General features: G+C 44.7%; 1 protein-coding gene across 8 annotated transcripts in view; it reads right to left on the bottom strand.

Moving 5' to 3' along the window:
- Window positions 1-2,187: 2,187 nt before the first annotated feature.
- VAV1 (vav guanine nucleotide exchange factor 1) overlaps window positions 2,188-15,236 on the bottom strand; it is a 75,782-nt gene continuing 62,733 nt past the window's right edge. For 7 of the 8 annotated variants that reach the window (XM_081893985.1, XM_081893981.1, XM_081893982.1 and 4 more), the window contains 6 exons: window positions 12,349-12,380; window positions 11,138-11,254; window positions 8,613-8,700; window positions 6,907-7,021; window positions 4,369-4,520; window positions 2,188-2,497 (listed from right to left, as the gene is read on the bottom strand). In XM_081893985.1, the coding sequence (XP_081750111.1) occupies window positions 2,444-2,497; window positions 4,369-4,520; window positions 6,907-7,021; window positions 8,613-8,700; window positions 11,138-11,254; window positions 12,349-12,380 (558 nt within the window). In that variant the 3' untranslated portion in view covers window positions 2,188-2,443. Of the gene's footprint in view, window positions 2,498-4,368; window positions 4,521-6,906; window positions 7,022-8,385; window positions 8,486-8,612; window positions 8,701-11,137; window positions 11,255-12,348; window positions 12,381-15,236 lie in introns of those variants that run through there. The other variant, XR_014163925.1, reaches the window with a different exon arrangement.

The raw sequence follows: 15,236 nt of genomic DNA, 5'->3' as shown, positions 1-15,236 counted from the left end.
TGTAGTGGTTAAGAGCTGTAGTCTCGTAATCTGGGGAACCAGGTTTGCATCTCCGCTCCTCCGCATGCAGCTGCTGGGTGACCTTGGGCCAGTCACACTTCTCTGAAGTCTCTCAGCCTCACTCACCTCACAGAGTGTTTGTTGTGGGGGAGGAAGGGAAAGGAGAATGTTAGCCCCTTTGAGACTCCTTAAAGGGAGTGAAAGGCGGGATATCAAATCCAAACTCCTCTTCTTCTTCTAGCAAGATTATGCTTAAAATTCTACAAGGCAGGCTTATGCAGTATGTGGACTGAGAACTCCCAGAAGTGCAAGCTGGATTTTGAAGAGGCAGAGGAACCAGAGACCAACTTGCAAACATGCGCTGGATTATGGAGAAAGCTAGAGAGTTCCAGAAAGACATCTACTTCTGCTTCATTGACTATGCAAAAGCCTTTGACTGTGTCAACCACAGCAAACTATGGCATATTCTTAAAGAAATGGGAGTGCCTGATCACCTCATCTGTCTCCTGAGAAATCTCTATGTGGGACAACAAGCGACAGTTAGAACTGGATATGGAACAACTGACTGGTTCAAAATTGGGAAAGGAGTACGGCAAGGCTGTATATTGTCTCCCTGCTTATTTAACTTATATGCAGAATTCATCATGTGAAAGGCTGAGCTGGATGAATCCCAAGCAGGAATTAAGGTCGGAATAAATATCAACAAGCTCAGATATGCAAATGACACAACCTTGATGGCAGAAAGTGAGGAGGAATTAAAGAACCTTTTAATGAGGGTGAAAGAGGAGAGCGCAAAATATGGTCTGAAGCTCAACATCAAAAAAACAAAGATCATGGCCACTGGGCCCATCACCTCCTGGCAAATAGAAGGGGAAGAAATGGAGGCAGTGAGAGATTTTACTTTCTTGGGCTCCATGATCACTGCAGATGGTGACAGCAGTCACGAAATTAAAAGACGCCTGCTCCTTGGAAGAAAGGCGATGGCAAATTATTATTTTGAACGTAATCCGTACTGGAAGACCATTCAAGTTCTGAAACGTTTGAAAACTGAAAACTCGATAGCCGACAGCTAGGCCTCAGGATCTTGCACTCAGTGGAAGCCGCATGGCATGTTCGTCTTCTGAGGCATGTTTGAAAACCGAAGCATTTACTTCCAGGTTAACGCCATTTCTAAACCGAAATGTTCATCAATGGAGATGTTCAGAAACCAAGGTACCACTGTATTTCCAAATTTACCGTCGGTGTTGAATATTATAGTCAAAAATCTCAACCTAAGTTCTGTGGCTCAAGTGGTATGTGTTGACATGCTTTTGACAACTTTGAATGTATACGCAGACCCTTTTTGTCTTAGCCCAGGCTCAGCAAATTGCCTTCACCCAGGCAACTGGTTTCCCATTAGAAGGAGAAGCCTGGCGGTCAAAGACTTTAGACTCTCTGGTCTTTCTCTGTGGTCTCACTAATACCTTCTAGAGCAGGCGTCCCCAAACTAAGGCCTGTGGGGCCCGCAGCGACCCCCGCTGCCCGCTCTTACCGGCGCTGCGTTGCGCGGCTGCCCACTTCCGGGTCAGAGCAGCACCGGTAATAGCTTGTGCGCATGCATAAGCATTATTTGCGCAAGCAGAAGCGTTATTTCTGGTGCACATCCGGGTCGGAGGAGGCCCGTGCACATGCACACAAGCTATTTCCGGTTCTCCTCCGACCCGGAAGTGCACCGGAAATAGCGTGTGCTCATGCACATGGGCACGCACTCTCCCGCCCTCTGGGCGATCGGTGCTGGAGACACCAGCCCAAGGCACGGTAAGTTTGCTAACCCCTGTTCTAGAGAAAGACCAGAGAGTCTAGAAGGAGCAATCTAGAAAGACCACAGAGTCTAGAAGGACCAAGGAGCAGAGCAGTGATCCAGAGCCTCAGGTGGAAGCTGCTACTACCACCAAGGCCTGAAAAATTACATGGTTTTTTTGTGGGCAGTATTAAAAGAATGAAGAATAACAATAGTGAAAAAGGGTCTAGGGAGACTATATTTGAATGTTAGCAGTTTCCAAACACATTTGTTCCAGATCAAGGATACCATGCAGAAAACGTGGAAATTGCATGCTGGGTTATGCAGCTATTATGCACACTCAAAGGGAACTTGGCTCACAATATCTTTGTGGCTATGAACAATTGTGGTGTTAAAAAAAGAGCAGCTTTTCATGTTGTAGTTTTATTTTTTCACACATGATTTTGATGATGAGGTTTGCTCTTTGGTAGTTACAACCGGGTTCTCACCCAGTTTATTTGATATTAAGAACACACAGTGAAGGTCAGAAACCAATGTGAGGGGAATTAAAGACAGTTCATAAATAATAGTTTTTGCACAGCAGTGGCTACAGGAAAATGATTCTGTGGTTGTCCCAGGATGTGCTGCAAAAGAATCCTTCAATGCACCCAACTGGGTGTGCCATCAGCAATACTCTGAATAATCTTCTTCCACATAGTTTGCTGGGAACCAGCCAACCTGTAGAGAAAGAACATAAATATAAGGAATGATTAGAGAGCCCTATCAGGCAATGAGAATGCTCCCAGGGTGAGAGCCACAGACTTCAAGATCCCAACAATATTTTTTTTCTGATGTTGGTGCAAGTCCAGTCTAGCAAACTCTCAGCTACTGGTAGATGCTAGGGATTAACCATTCAAATGAGGTTCTAGCAGCTTTGAGTTGACATACACAGTGTAACCTCATTGAAGGCATTTAATTTTTAGCAGCTACCCCAATAGCAACTGTGACATCATTTTATGGACCGACAGCAATGTAGGCTAGTGTTCTGCCATCTTTCTTAGTTCAACATGTTCTAGGAACTATGTAATTATTGTTTCCTGGTGATGTGGCAAGGATGTGTTTATGTGCAGATAGATAAGAGGTCTCTTCCTCCTATCATACCTCGGGCTCTCAAAGCTCTCCCAGTAGACATCAGCAGCCCAGTTAATATACATTCAATCAGTGCTGGAATCAACTTGGTATTTGAACCGGCAGATTCCTAGTTTCTGTATTGGTGCCCTGGTGAACCATGCAGGGATACAGAAAAGAGGAATAAGGAAGAGAATTGTTCTCTTGAGTCCACCACAGCTACACTTCCCTAAATAATTTGTTGGATTATCCGGACCCAGCTTGGCCATGACCATATCTACATTTGCTTCTGGCTTTGAGTAGGTCTATGGTTCCCAGTCTGTGCTCCCCACTTCCCAGTTCCTACTGCTGACTTCTTGAATGAACCCAGTGATATAGTTAGCTGCATGGGTGCCTGGGGTGCTGCACGCACCGGTGGGAGCAGGATGAGCAGGGTGAGTGCCCATGGGGCAAAAAGGGCTCGACCTCCAGGAGCTTGTGCCCCCGCTCTGGCTCTAGTTGTCCCTTGTAGTGGTTGCTGTGTTTGGATCATCTCCCTGCCTGCAACTTTAGCTGCTCCTTACCTTGGCTGTTGTTCTCTCTAGTGCTTGTTGGACAATTACCTTGTTCCAGACCCAGAATCTGCTTCCATTTTGACCCTTCTGTAACCCTTGCTCCAGAGATGAACCCAGTTCTGGTCCCAATTCAACTGGGGCACACACATCAGCTCCCAGCTGACAAATAGCCCATGTAGCTAGCTGCACATTGCCTTGCTTAAAAATGGCCAAAGTGTGTTTGTGTTTGTGTGTGTGGCTGAAGGCAGCTACCTCTACACCATAGCTGTCACCTTTTCCCATTTCTTGCGAGGAATCCTATTGGGAATAAGGGAATTTCCCTTAAAAAAAGGGAAACGTTGACAGCTATGATCTATACAGTTGCATTAGTGCTATTAAAGGTAAAGGTAAAGGTACCCCTGCCCGTACGGGCCAGTCTTGCCAGACTCTGGGGTTGTGCGCCCATCTCACTTAAGAGGCCAGGGGCCAGCGCTGTCCGGAGACACTTCCGGGTCACGTGGCCAGCGTGACATCGCTGCTCTGGCGAGCCAGAGCCGCACACGGAAACGCCGTTTACCTTCCCGCTGGTAAGCGGTCCCTATTTATCTACTTGCACCTGGAGGTGCTTTTGAACTGCAAGGTTGGCAGGCGCTGGGACCGAGCAGCGGGAGCGCACCCCGCTGCAGGGATTCGAACCGCCGACCTTTTGATCGGCAAGTCCTAGGTGCTGAGGCTTTAACCCACAGCGCCACCTGCGTCCCACTATTAGTGCTATTGGAATAGTGCAAAAATAGTGCAAAAAGTCCTGACAGGTCCCCAGTATTTCTCTTGGCTCCAAAATTCATTCACTTCAGAGGTGAGGGGTGTATATCGGTCTCAGTTTGTTCCAAATGTACCACATTCTCCAAGGCGAGCAGCTCAGAGTGGCATGGCTACAAAGGTGCTCACCCGGCCATAGACCTCTCCCTTCCACCATCCTGGCTGCCCTTTCTTGTTGAGAATCTTTATGATGTCTCCCTCTGTGAGGGACAGTTCCGTCCGGTCTCTTGCACAGAAATTGTAGCGAGCCTTAGCTGAACCAAAGTACTTGCAGCTTTTGCCTGTCAAGGAATAATAAAGAGTTAGGCATGGAAACAATAAAGGGGTGCTTATCACGTCCCTGAAACTGCACACCACTTGGAAGGCAGTGAGCATGATGTAGAAGTTAAAAGTGATTGTGGTCAACAAATGCACACAGCAGATCTTTCCAAACTTTCCATGTGGGTGACATACTTTTTAGACAAGCATCATTTCGCGACACAGCAATTCAGTTTTACTAGCAAACTGGAGGTTAAATTAACCCCTTTCCAGCCCCAGAAAGAGCGCAGGCAGCATTTGTGCGAGACACACGCTGCAGCTGACACAATAATGTGTCATGACACACAGTTTGGAAAGCTCTGGCGTACAGGATATGAACAGGCATGATACTATCAATTCCAGGCCTTAATAGTCTGCATGCACCAACCCTTTCTCTATGCAGAATTTGGAGAGATCTAGAAGATTTCCCTTTTGTGCTCGGGCTAGATAAGAGCTTCCTTATGTGCATGTAAGCCAAGGAGGATTGAGAAGGCATGGGAGGCCTGATCTATACTGCACTACTACTGTATGCAAAATAATACAAGTTATATGATCCAGTCTTTGTATTTTGCATAGGCCACATGAAGCTGACCTCAATGTTATGTCTGCTCTTCAGCCTCCATCTCCATAAGATGCAATAGACAGACAGGTGGATTTAAACACAGAGAAAGCCAGGCAACCACTGAAGAAAGGTAGGAAATTGCCTAGTCTATTAAAGAATAGTACTCGATTGTTCATCACACGCTAGTTGACACAGGTTGGACCATGGAGTTTGGACCTTGTGTTGAAAACGTGTTAAGAGAATAGCTCCTCTGAACCAGATTGTTGAAATTCTGATGTCACTTCTGCATCTGGCAACTGGAGAAAAGACACATTTGTAAACAGTGGTACCTTGGCTCTCAAATGCCTTGGTACTCAAACACCTTGGTTCCCAAACGCCGAAAACCCGGAAGTAGGTGTTATGGTTTTTGAACGTTTTTCGGAAGCTGAATTTCCGATGCGGCTGTTGGCTATTGTTTCCAGGGCACCTGCACCAATCAGAAGCTGCGCCTTGGTTTTCAAACATTTCAGAAGTCAAGCAGATTTCCAGAATGGGTGAAGTTTGGTGCTTTTGTTTTTGTTATTTATTTTGCATTTCTGTTTTTGAGGCTTTTTCAGTTACCATAATTTGTTTTTGTGACTGTGTGGAACCCAGTTCAGCTACTTATTGATTGATTGTGTGACTGTGGAAATGGATAAAAGCCCCCCATCCAAACAATGACTATCATCAGCGCTGGTAAGAAAAAATAATAATTTTTATTTTTATAATCTATAATGCTTTCTTATTTATTTTATAGTACAGTAAATTGATTACTGCTTTTATTTTATGGATCAATGGTCTCGTTAGATAGTAAAATTCATGTTAAATTGCTGTTTTAGGGGTTGTTTTTAAAAGTCTGGAATGGATCAATCCGTTTTGCATTACTTTCTATGGGAAAGCGTGCCTTGGTTTTAGAACGCTTTGGTTTTGGAACCGACTTCCGGAATGGATTAAGTTTGAGAACCAAGGTACCACTGTAGCTTGGGCTGCCAAAAACAGTGGCCGGGTCATGCTCTGTTGAGGAGGAAATGGAGGCACGGATGTGGCAAGACCATCCATTGAAAGCTATATTAAATGTGACAACCCCCCCCCCAATTGTGTTAACAAGCTGTGTTTTAATATTGTAATACACTCTGGGATCTTTGGGTGGAAGGGCAGGTTAATAACAATAATAGAGTGCCACTGCAACCAGAAATCCAGATTAAATGTAAAGCTGGGGGGCACATAATGGTGTTGTGTACATGGTGCAAAAAACTTGCACTCATGGACAGCTCTGATTGCATTCTCTGTCTGAAAGACCTTGTACCTCTGGGTCTCTGGCCACAGAATAACCCCAGAGAAGCACAGCAAGCCTCCATTGCTTTCCTATAAAGGTAAAGGGTAAAGGGACCCCTGACCATTAGGTCCAGTCACAGGCGACTCTGGGGTTGCAGCGCTCATCTCGCTTTACTGGCCGAGGGAGCCGGCCTTTGTCTGCAGACAGTTCTTCCGGGTCATGTGGCCAGCATGACTAAGCCGCTTCTGGCGAACCAGAGCAGCACACAGAAATGCCCTTTACCTTCCCGCTGGAGTGGTACCTATTTATCTACTTGCACTTTGAGGTGCTTTCAAACTTCTAGGTTGGCAGGAGCAGGGACCGAACAATGGGAGCTCACCCCGTTGCGGGGATTCGAACCGCTGACCTTCCGATCAGCAAGTCCTAGGCTCTGTGGTTTAACCCACAGCGCCACCCGCGTCCTATATCTTGCTTTTAATTGAAACTGTAGAGATGAGACACAGATCACACACACCAGAGGCCCTGGGCACTGTTCTGTTCCCAGGCTCTTTGAAGGAGAACTGTAGCACGGTATCGAGGGTCTTGAAGCAATCCTTCAGGGAGTTCTCTTGGTAAAACTGCACCAGCTCCTAGAGAGAGAGAAAAAAGAGTTTCTTCATAAAGGCAACATCCTAAAGCTTGCACAATATGCCCCCTGGAGAGGAGGAAGGCAGCATGTGTAGCTGGTAAGGCATATCTAACCAATTCACCTGAGAAAGAAAGACATGACATGCAAGGCACATATCAGAACAATATTAGGAAAAAAAAGGAATGCAACTGAAATACATCTCAGCTGTTTCTTTGAACCCCAAGCTCTAATTCCCCTTTTCAGAATTGGTTCTTTGGCTTCTGTGTAACATGCGAGACATGCCATAAACTGATTCCCAGGGCTCAACTATAGATTACATAGAAGATGTATGAACAGCCTCTCAGCAGTCTGGTAGCTGCCATTTTGAGTGCAGGGACAGCAGAGGTGGGGATATTTAACATGTTCCTTTCATTTGTCTACTCACTAGATGATACATTCGAGTCACCCCATATTTTCTCACCCTATCTTGCCCTTTCTAGAAAACTTATCTCGGGGAAGCTGATATTAAGCAGACTAAAGGCTTATTCACCCTTACCTTTTGCCCCACTTTTTTTCTCCCCCCCTCAAGCCATCCCATGAAAACCTGCCCTTTCACATTCAGTTGGAGCAAATGTCAATTTGGGTTTCCCATTGATTGCCATTTGCTACAATTGAGCTTTAAAGAGTAGGTTTTCATGGGGAAAGCTCCAGAGAGAGAGAAAAAAAGGGCGCTTGGACACTTACAACAACAAAAACAACTTTTTTTGTATCCCGCCCATCTGACTGGATTGCCCCAGTCACTTTGGGCAGCTTCCAACAGAATATACAAACATACAGCAGGTGCCACTGCCAAGAAGGCCCTCTGCCTAGTTCCTTGTAACCTCACTTCTCGTAAGGAGGGAAGCGCCAGAAGGCCCTCGGAGCTAAACCTCAGTGTCTGGGCTGAACGAAGGGGATGGAGACGCCTCTTCAGGTATATAGGGCCGAAGCTGTTAGAGCTTTAAAGAGCTAACCGTGCCTGGAAAGGGTGGAGGAAATTTTGGTAAGTGTGGATGAGCCCTAAGGGTCCAAGATGTTTCTCGCTTGTCTCATGCTTTCTAGGCATGGGTCTGGGGATTTTGCCTTTGTCCTACCGCTTTCCCCAGGAAGCCCACTCTTTGGCGCTGAATTGGAACAAAAAGCAATCTGCAGGAAACCCAACTGCCGCTTGTCCTGATTCAGCGCTAAACCATGAGTTTTCCTTGGGAAAGGGTTGGGGCGATGTGCCCTAAAGGGAAGGGTTAAGCAGCTCCTCTGCATTGTGCTCTTTTGCTTCTGATCACAGCTTGGGTGATTGCTTTTCACTTAAACGAAACAGCCCCAATTGTAGAGAGACTATTCATGCACCTTCTTAATTACCATCCTATGCATTGCCTGGTTTGGCCCTTTGCCATCATCACTATTGTGATGGTGCTTGCCAAAGATCTCCCTTCTGCCTATCCTGGAACTGAAATAAAGATATGTTTGCCTTCACTCTCCCTCCAACTTCCTCTCATTTTTTTTCTCCTGACCCCCATTCTTCTCCTCAATTGTAACATTCACCGTGAAGACAGAAGGGAAAAACCGATTCTTACTATAAGTCCTTTGAAGGCTTTCTTCTCTGTGATGCGATACAAACCCTCCTTAGTCTGTATTTTGATGTGCTTGACTTCAGCGTTGAACCTGAGGGACACAAAGCCACATGACAGTTGGGTTAGTGGTTTCCCATTTCTGCACAGCATTGTTGACAATTGGCAACAACGGGTCACGTAACCTCATTTAGAAGAGCTCTAAGCTAAGAGATAGGACTAAGGTGCCTGCCTCATTCAAACTCAAAATTAATGCTGGCATTTGAAATAATCAGCAAATGTCCAATTCTGATGTCCAACTCTGAACTCTGTTGAACAGTGTTTCCGGATAACAACTACTGTTTTGTTGAATTCTTCATCAGTCAATTAGTTCAACACTTGTAAGTAGAAAATATATGTAATTTCTTCATTAACCAATCTTTTTTCAAATAGATATAATGAAAAATACTCTGGAACAGTGCTCATGCGATTATGTAGTCACTTCACAGCTTGCTCTGCACTGGGTAAAGTCTCTGGCACCGTGATTCATTTAAGGACTTTCAGAGACTTCAGTTTGTTAGTTTTGATGTTTTGAATTATTCCATAAAGTTTTTCACATTGTTATTGTTTCTGGCCATCGTGTTGCTTTTGATATTGCTGACTCATATTTTGCAACACAGGGGTTTGTTTGTTTAGGCATTTGAAATAAGGCAGTGCTTCAACTGTGAAGAAGAAACCAAGGAACTGGTACGTATATATTTACAACTGTTGGTGTGCTGTAGAATCCTTCTTAATGAGAGACTGGGACAAAAATTGACACGATCATTTGGGATAAATCAGCCTTGTATAACCAACATGCTTAAATCTAATTAATGCTTGAAGGGGTTAGGATCCTAGAGTAAGCTGTCCTGCCAGGCTTAGCTAGGTCACACGCCTTACCTGAGAGGAAGGGCTACCAAACTCTTTGTTCTTTTTCCTTCCACCATATAAGGATGTCTAAGCTAGAGCATCCAACTTAGACTGTGTGGCTTTAGAAAGCCATTTTTTTCTCTCTCTATACAAATAATTTAGAAACTCTTACCAATTTTGAAATTAAGTTGTACCGCTAAGTTGTATTTTCTCGCTGCTGTGTGGAAAAGCACATGAATCTGACCGCTGAAGAGTTTGTAAGTAAACTCTCTTTACCTTACTGAATTGGTGATCTCTTTCTGTGCTAAGGGAAGTGGGAAACTTTGGAAGCAACTTAGAAGGGGGTATTTTAAAGGTCTTAACATCCTATATATCCATGCTGTATTTAAATCTCTGCTGGGGCTCTCTCACCAAAGAGTACTTGGCTCAGCCCTGTATACCTGAAGGAGCATCTCCGCCACTGTCATTTAGCTCAGACACTGAGGTCCAGCTCCAAGGGCCTTCTGGTAGTTCCCTCACTGTGAGAAATGAAGTTACAGGGAACCAGGCAGAGGGCCTTCTCAGTAGTGGCACCCGCCCTGTGGAACACCCTCCCATCAGATGTCAAGCAGATAAGGTACTATACAACTTTTACAAGACACCTGAAAGCAAGCCTGTACAGGTAAGTTTTTAAATGTTAAATATTTGTTATGTTTTTATATATGCTGGAAGCTGCCCAGAGTGGCTGGGGCAACCCAGTCAGGTGGGAGGAGTACAAATAAAAAAATGATGATGATGATGATGAAGTTTTAAGCATCAACTTCCAAAGAAACCTTAATCAATGGATTCTAGTGTGGATGTGCATTTTTTTAAAAAAAGGTATGATTTTTCTAAACTTTGCCAGCTTCAAGGTTTTCTTTCTTCCTTTCCTTTTATTATGCAGTGGTACCTTGGTTTTCGAACGTAATCCATTCTGGAAGACTGTAATGGTTCTAGGGGTTGCTCGTGCGTAAACCGGTGCAACACCTGGCTGGGTTGCCTGAGTGAACCTTTTCTGTCCGGACAGCCTCTCACCCGTGGCTGTCTCAATCGCTGGCAGAATCCGTCAGTGGGCGTTTCTTGAACTTCTTCCAGCAAAGAAACTCTTTGACGCCTAGTCTCCTCCTACTCTCCCTGCGCGGAAGCCTTCTGTGCAGGGAGGGTGTGGGCAGCGGAGGGCCCGTGCTCTCCCCGCTGGTCCCCGGCAAGGAGTCATGGGACCGCCTCGCCGATTCCCCCATCTGCCCTCCTTCTCCACTGGTGCTACGCTGATTCTCTTCCCCAGAAGATGGGCTGCCTCTCCCCATCCCGGGACGCTCTCTGGGACCCCTCCGGAGCCCGCTCTCTCCCTCCGGCCCTGATGGCAGTTCCCTGACAAAGACCATTCGTATTCTGAAACGTTCAAAAACCGAAAACTCAAAATGGAAGCCTCAATACGGAAGCCGTGTTTCCGGTTTGACTTCAGAGGCGTGTTCGAAAACCGAAACATTTACTTCCGGGTTTACAGCATTCGAGTTCCAAACGGAATGTCAACGGAGACATTTGAAAACCGAGGTACTACTGTACTGCACATACAAATCTCCTTCTCTAGCCTGGTTTTCCAGTGTGGGGAGCAATAACATTACTTGATGCTGATGGCAAATTCAGTTGCATCCTTGATTCTCTGCCGCACCAGGAAAGTCCCATCCGAACGACTGGCAAGGGTCTGTTCTGCTTCTGCCCGCTCCATGGGCCCTGCATACCTGTACAATGAGGGGTGTTTGTTAATTGCAGTACAGCATTTGGTCACTGGGTGTCTCTGTATCCCACAGTTTACCCCCACCACAAAAGACAGAAGGTGGGAGATCAAAGCAGCATGAGAAATCCCATGTGCCTTATTTTTATTCAATATAACTATCAGTGTTCTCATAAAGTCTTTAGATGAGTGCCTACTCTATTGCAACAATGAAATGAAGAGCAAGGGAGAATACTGTCCTCTCTCTGTTAATCAATGGTGTCTGTGAAAATTTTTACACATCACTTGGGAAGACAGGCGAACTAATGCCAGTGTACTGGAAGAAGCAAAGATCACCAGTGTCAAAGCAATGATACTTCGATACCAACTTCGTTGGACTGGTCATGTTGTTCGGATGCCTACTTATCGTCTTCTAAAGCAGCTACTCTATTCCAAACTTAAAAATGGAAAGCGTAATGCTGGTGGTCACCAAAAGAGGTTTAAAGACTCTCTCAAGGCAAATCTTTAAAAATGCAGTAAAAACACCGACAACTGGGAAACACTGGCCTGAGAGCGCTCCAATTGGAGAACAGCCTTTACCAAAGGTGTCATGGACTTTGAAGATGCTCGAACTCAGGATGAAAGGGAGAAATGTGCTGAGAGGAAGGTACGCTTGGTGAACCCTCACCACGATCAACTCCCTGCCCAGAAACCTATGTCCCCACTATGGAAGGACGTGTGGGTCCTGAATTGGCCTCTGCAGTCACTTACGAACTCACTGTTAAAACTGTGTTTATGGAAGACAATCTTACTCGGCTATGAGTGATTGCCAAAAAAGAAGAAGACCCTGCTCTCAGCTTGGTGTAACAGCTCTGAACTTATGATATGGGATAAACACATTTAAAAATCAATAGCATGGTAAAACCTCACAGCAAACCTTGTATGTGCATGTGATGTCTCATTGTACTTGCATACTGTGTAGATTTACAAGTGGGCTACTACCAGCAGAAACCCTAGGCCTATGTAGAATGCAAGGTTCATTAACCTCATGCTAGACATCACAGAATAAGGAGTTTTGGATAACAAGCTACTGAAATGGTTTCATTCTGTGGTGCTACTTACCAGTGAAAGACTGACAGATCTGGAGGAGGAATCTGGGAAAGAAAAGGTAATACAGTATTTATTTTCTGTGAATTGGGGTAGGATTTGTATTTTGAAAAAAACAGCAGAGGGTGAAATCCTTTCCTCATTCATTTTGGTTTTTTTAAAAAGATTTTTATTAAATTTTCAAAAATTATATAAAAACAAAACAATAATACAAACAGACAAAATTAAAAACAAGTATAATTTCAATAGGGACACAGGTGGCGCTGTGGGTTAAAGCCTCAGCGCCTAGGACTTGCTGATCGAAAGGTCGGCGGTTCGAATCCCTGCTGCGGGGTGCGCTCCCGCTGCTCGGCCCCAGCGCCTGCCAACCTAGCAGTTCGAAAGCACCTCCGGGTGCAAGTAGATAAATAGGGACCGCTTACCAGCGGGAAGGTAAACGGCGTTTCCGTGTGCAGCTCTGGCTCGCCAGAGCAGCGATGTCACACTGGCCATGTGACCCGGAAGTGTCTCCGGACAGCGCTGGCCCCTGGCCTCTTAAGTGAGATGGGCGCACAACCCCAGAGTCTGTCAAGACTGGCCCGTACGGGCAGGGGTACCTTTACCTTTACCTTTATAATTTCAATCCCTTATTTTCTTATAACTTACTTCCCCGACTTTCTCATACCTCCCCTTTCTGTATTCCAGTTTCTAATTTATTAATTCAGCAAATCCTTTCCCTTAATTTTCGTTTAATTTTTGGCTTTTCTTTTCTTTTTACTTATCCATTACAGCTGAAAACCACGTAATTTCTAAACCAATGTCATTTTAACACTCTGGTTTCTCTTCAGATCGTATAATTCTTTCGCCTTTTACTTTCCTCATTCATTTTGGTGGGAATGTTTTGACAAATGAGGCAAAGACATCACCCAGAAGATGATCTGCAACACTGTGCAGTTATGCTGCTTAAATCCAAAGTCATATTTTATCAATTATTTCCTGTAGCATATTTTTTCCCCAGCTGGTTTCCTTCTAATTCAGCAAATGCAGTGTTTTATAGCATTGGGTTGCAAAGTAAAAACACTTTCTCTCTTTTTTGGGTGCTTCCAGATGGGGGTTTAATATTGTTAACTGGCTTATTGAAATATCAGTAATGAATAACCTGGAAGCAGGTTTTTTTAAAAAAAAATTGGACTTTTAATCGAAAGGGTGCTGTGCGTTAAACCACAGAGCCTAGGACTTGCCGATCAGAAGGTTGGCGGTTCGAATCCCCGCAACGGAGTGAGCTCCCGTTATTCAGTCCCAGCTCCTGCCAACCTAGCAGTTCGAAAGCACGTCAAAGTGCAAGTAGATAAATAGGTACCACTCTGGCGGGAAGGTAAATGGCATTTCTGTGCACTGCTCTGGTTTGCCAGAGGCTTAGTCATGCTGGCCACATGACCCGGAAGCTGTACGCCGGCTCCCTCAGCCAGAAAAGCGAGATAAGCGCCACAACCCCAGAGTCGGCCATGACTAGACCTAATGGTCAGGGGTCCCTTTACCCTTTAAACCTGGATTAAATTGCAAAAAAATATGAGCTAGCATTTTGGTGATAATGGCATTGTATGGTTGGAATGAATTTATGTGATTCTAGCAAAAATGTAACAAAGATTTAAGAAAAATAGATTGTTAATTGGTGAAAGGAGGGAAAGTAAACTTATATTAATATTAAGATAAATTTTCAGGATAAAAATTTGAAGAGAGGGAAAGGATTTGCTGAAATGGATAATTGACTTAGAATACAAAAAAGGGAGGTGTGAGGAGGTCAGGGAAACAAGCAAATGAAAGACAAGTTATGGAAAGGTTCGATTTGTTTTTTTTTAATTGTTTCCATTTTTCTTTTTTTTATTGTGATGTGTTGTTTTGCTTTTGTTTAATTTGGTGTTTCTTCTATTTTCTTTTTGTAACCTTAAAACGTCAATAAATACTATGTAAAAAAAGAAAGAAAGATAATGGCATTGTATGGATGCTGCAAAACAGTTGAATGCATGAGACATACTGATCCCACAATAAACACCTATCTGGAAGCATTCAGCATCCAAGATGGGTAACTAAACAGCACGGGGTTAAGTGCTTTTTTCTTTTAAAAAATGTTTAGGGGTACTGTCATTTTCCTACTCATATTGAAGTACTGCCTCTCAAGGAGGCCAAACTTAGATTCACAAAATGTTTAGGGGTATGCATCTCCCTGCGTCCATCCGTCTCCCTCCTGAAAAAAGCACTGGATCTGTCATCCCAGCAGGAGGACTGCACAGCAGCAGCCATCTCAATTTTCTTGTCATGGGTGTTGGTGGGTGGGGTGGCCTGGGGGAGGGGGCCTTGCTGCCTTTGCATGTGGTAGTGGGCAAGGGCTCTGCCTTCTCTGTGAGGGTGAGGCACCCATAAGTGGCATGGTCCTGAGGCACCTCCGAAGTCTGGCACCAGCCCTGCTCCAAAAAGTAATGGAAAAAGCCCAGGGGAACAATTTGATGATGACATTGCCCAGAATAAAAATGAAAACAAAGAGTAGCAATTTCATAATAACCACCCCAAACCACAATAAGTATGTTTTCATATGTGCTGGAAGCTGCCTAGAGTGGCTGGGGAAACCCAGCCACATGGGCAGGGTATAAGTAATAAGATTATTATTATTATTATTATTAAGAAGAGCCCTACTGTAGCAAATCAAAAGCCCCTCCAGACCAGCACCCTGTTCTCACAGGAGCCAACTAGATGCCTGGAAGAAGGACCTGAGCACAATAGCATTTTCTCCAGTTGTGATCTCCAGCAACTGGTATTTAGAGGAATACTCACACCCCACTTAAAAATCTGTCCAGGAAATAGAAATGAAAAATAAACATCTTACGGGTCTGAAATGATTGGACCTGTGAGTGAAAATAGAGCTAGGG

The sequence above is a fragment of the Podarcis melisellensis genome (genome assembly GCF_964234715.1).
Source record: "Podarcis melisellensis genome assembly, chromosome: 17".
NCBI classification, from domain to species: Eukaryota; Metazoa; Chordata; class Lepidosauria; order Squamata; family Lacertidae; genus Podarcis; species Podarcis melisellensis.
This window is presented reverse-complemented; position numbering and strand designations above follow the sequence as displayed.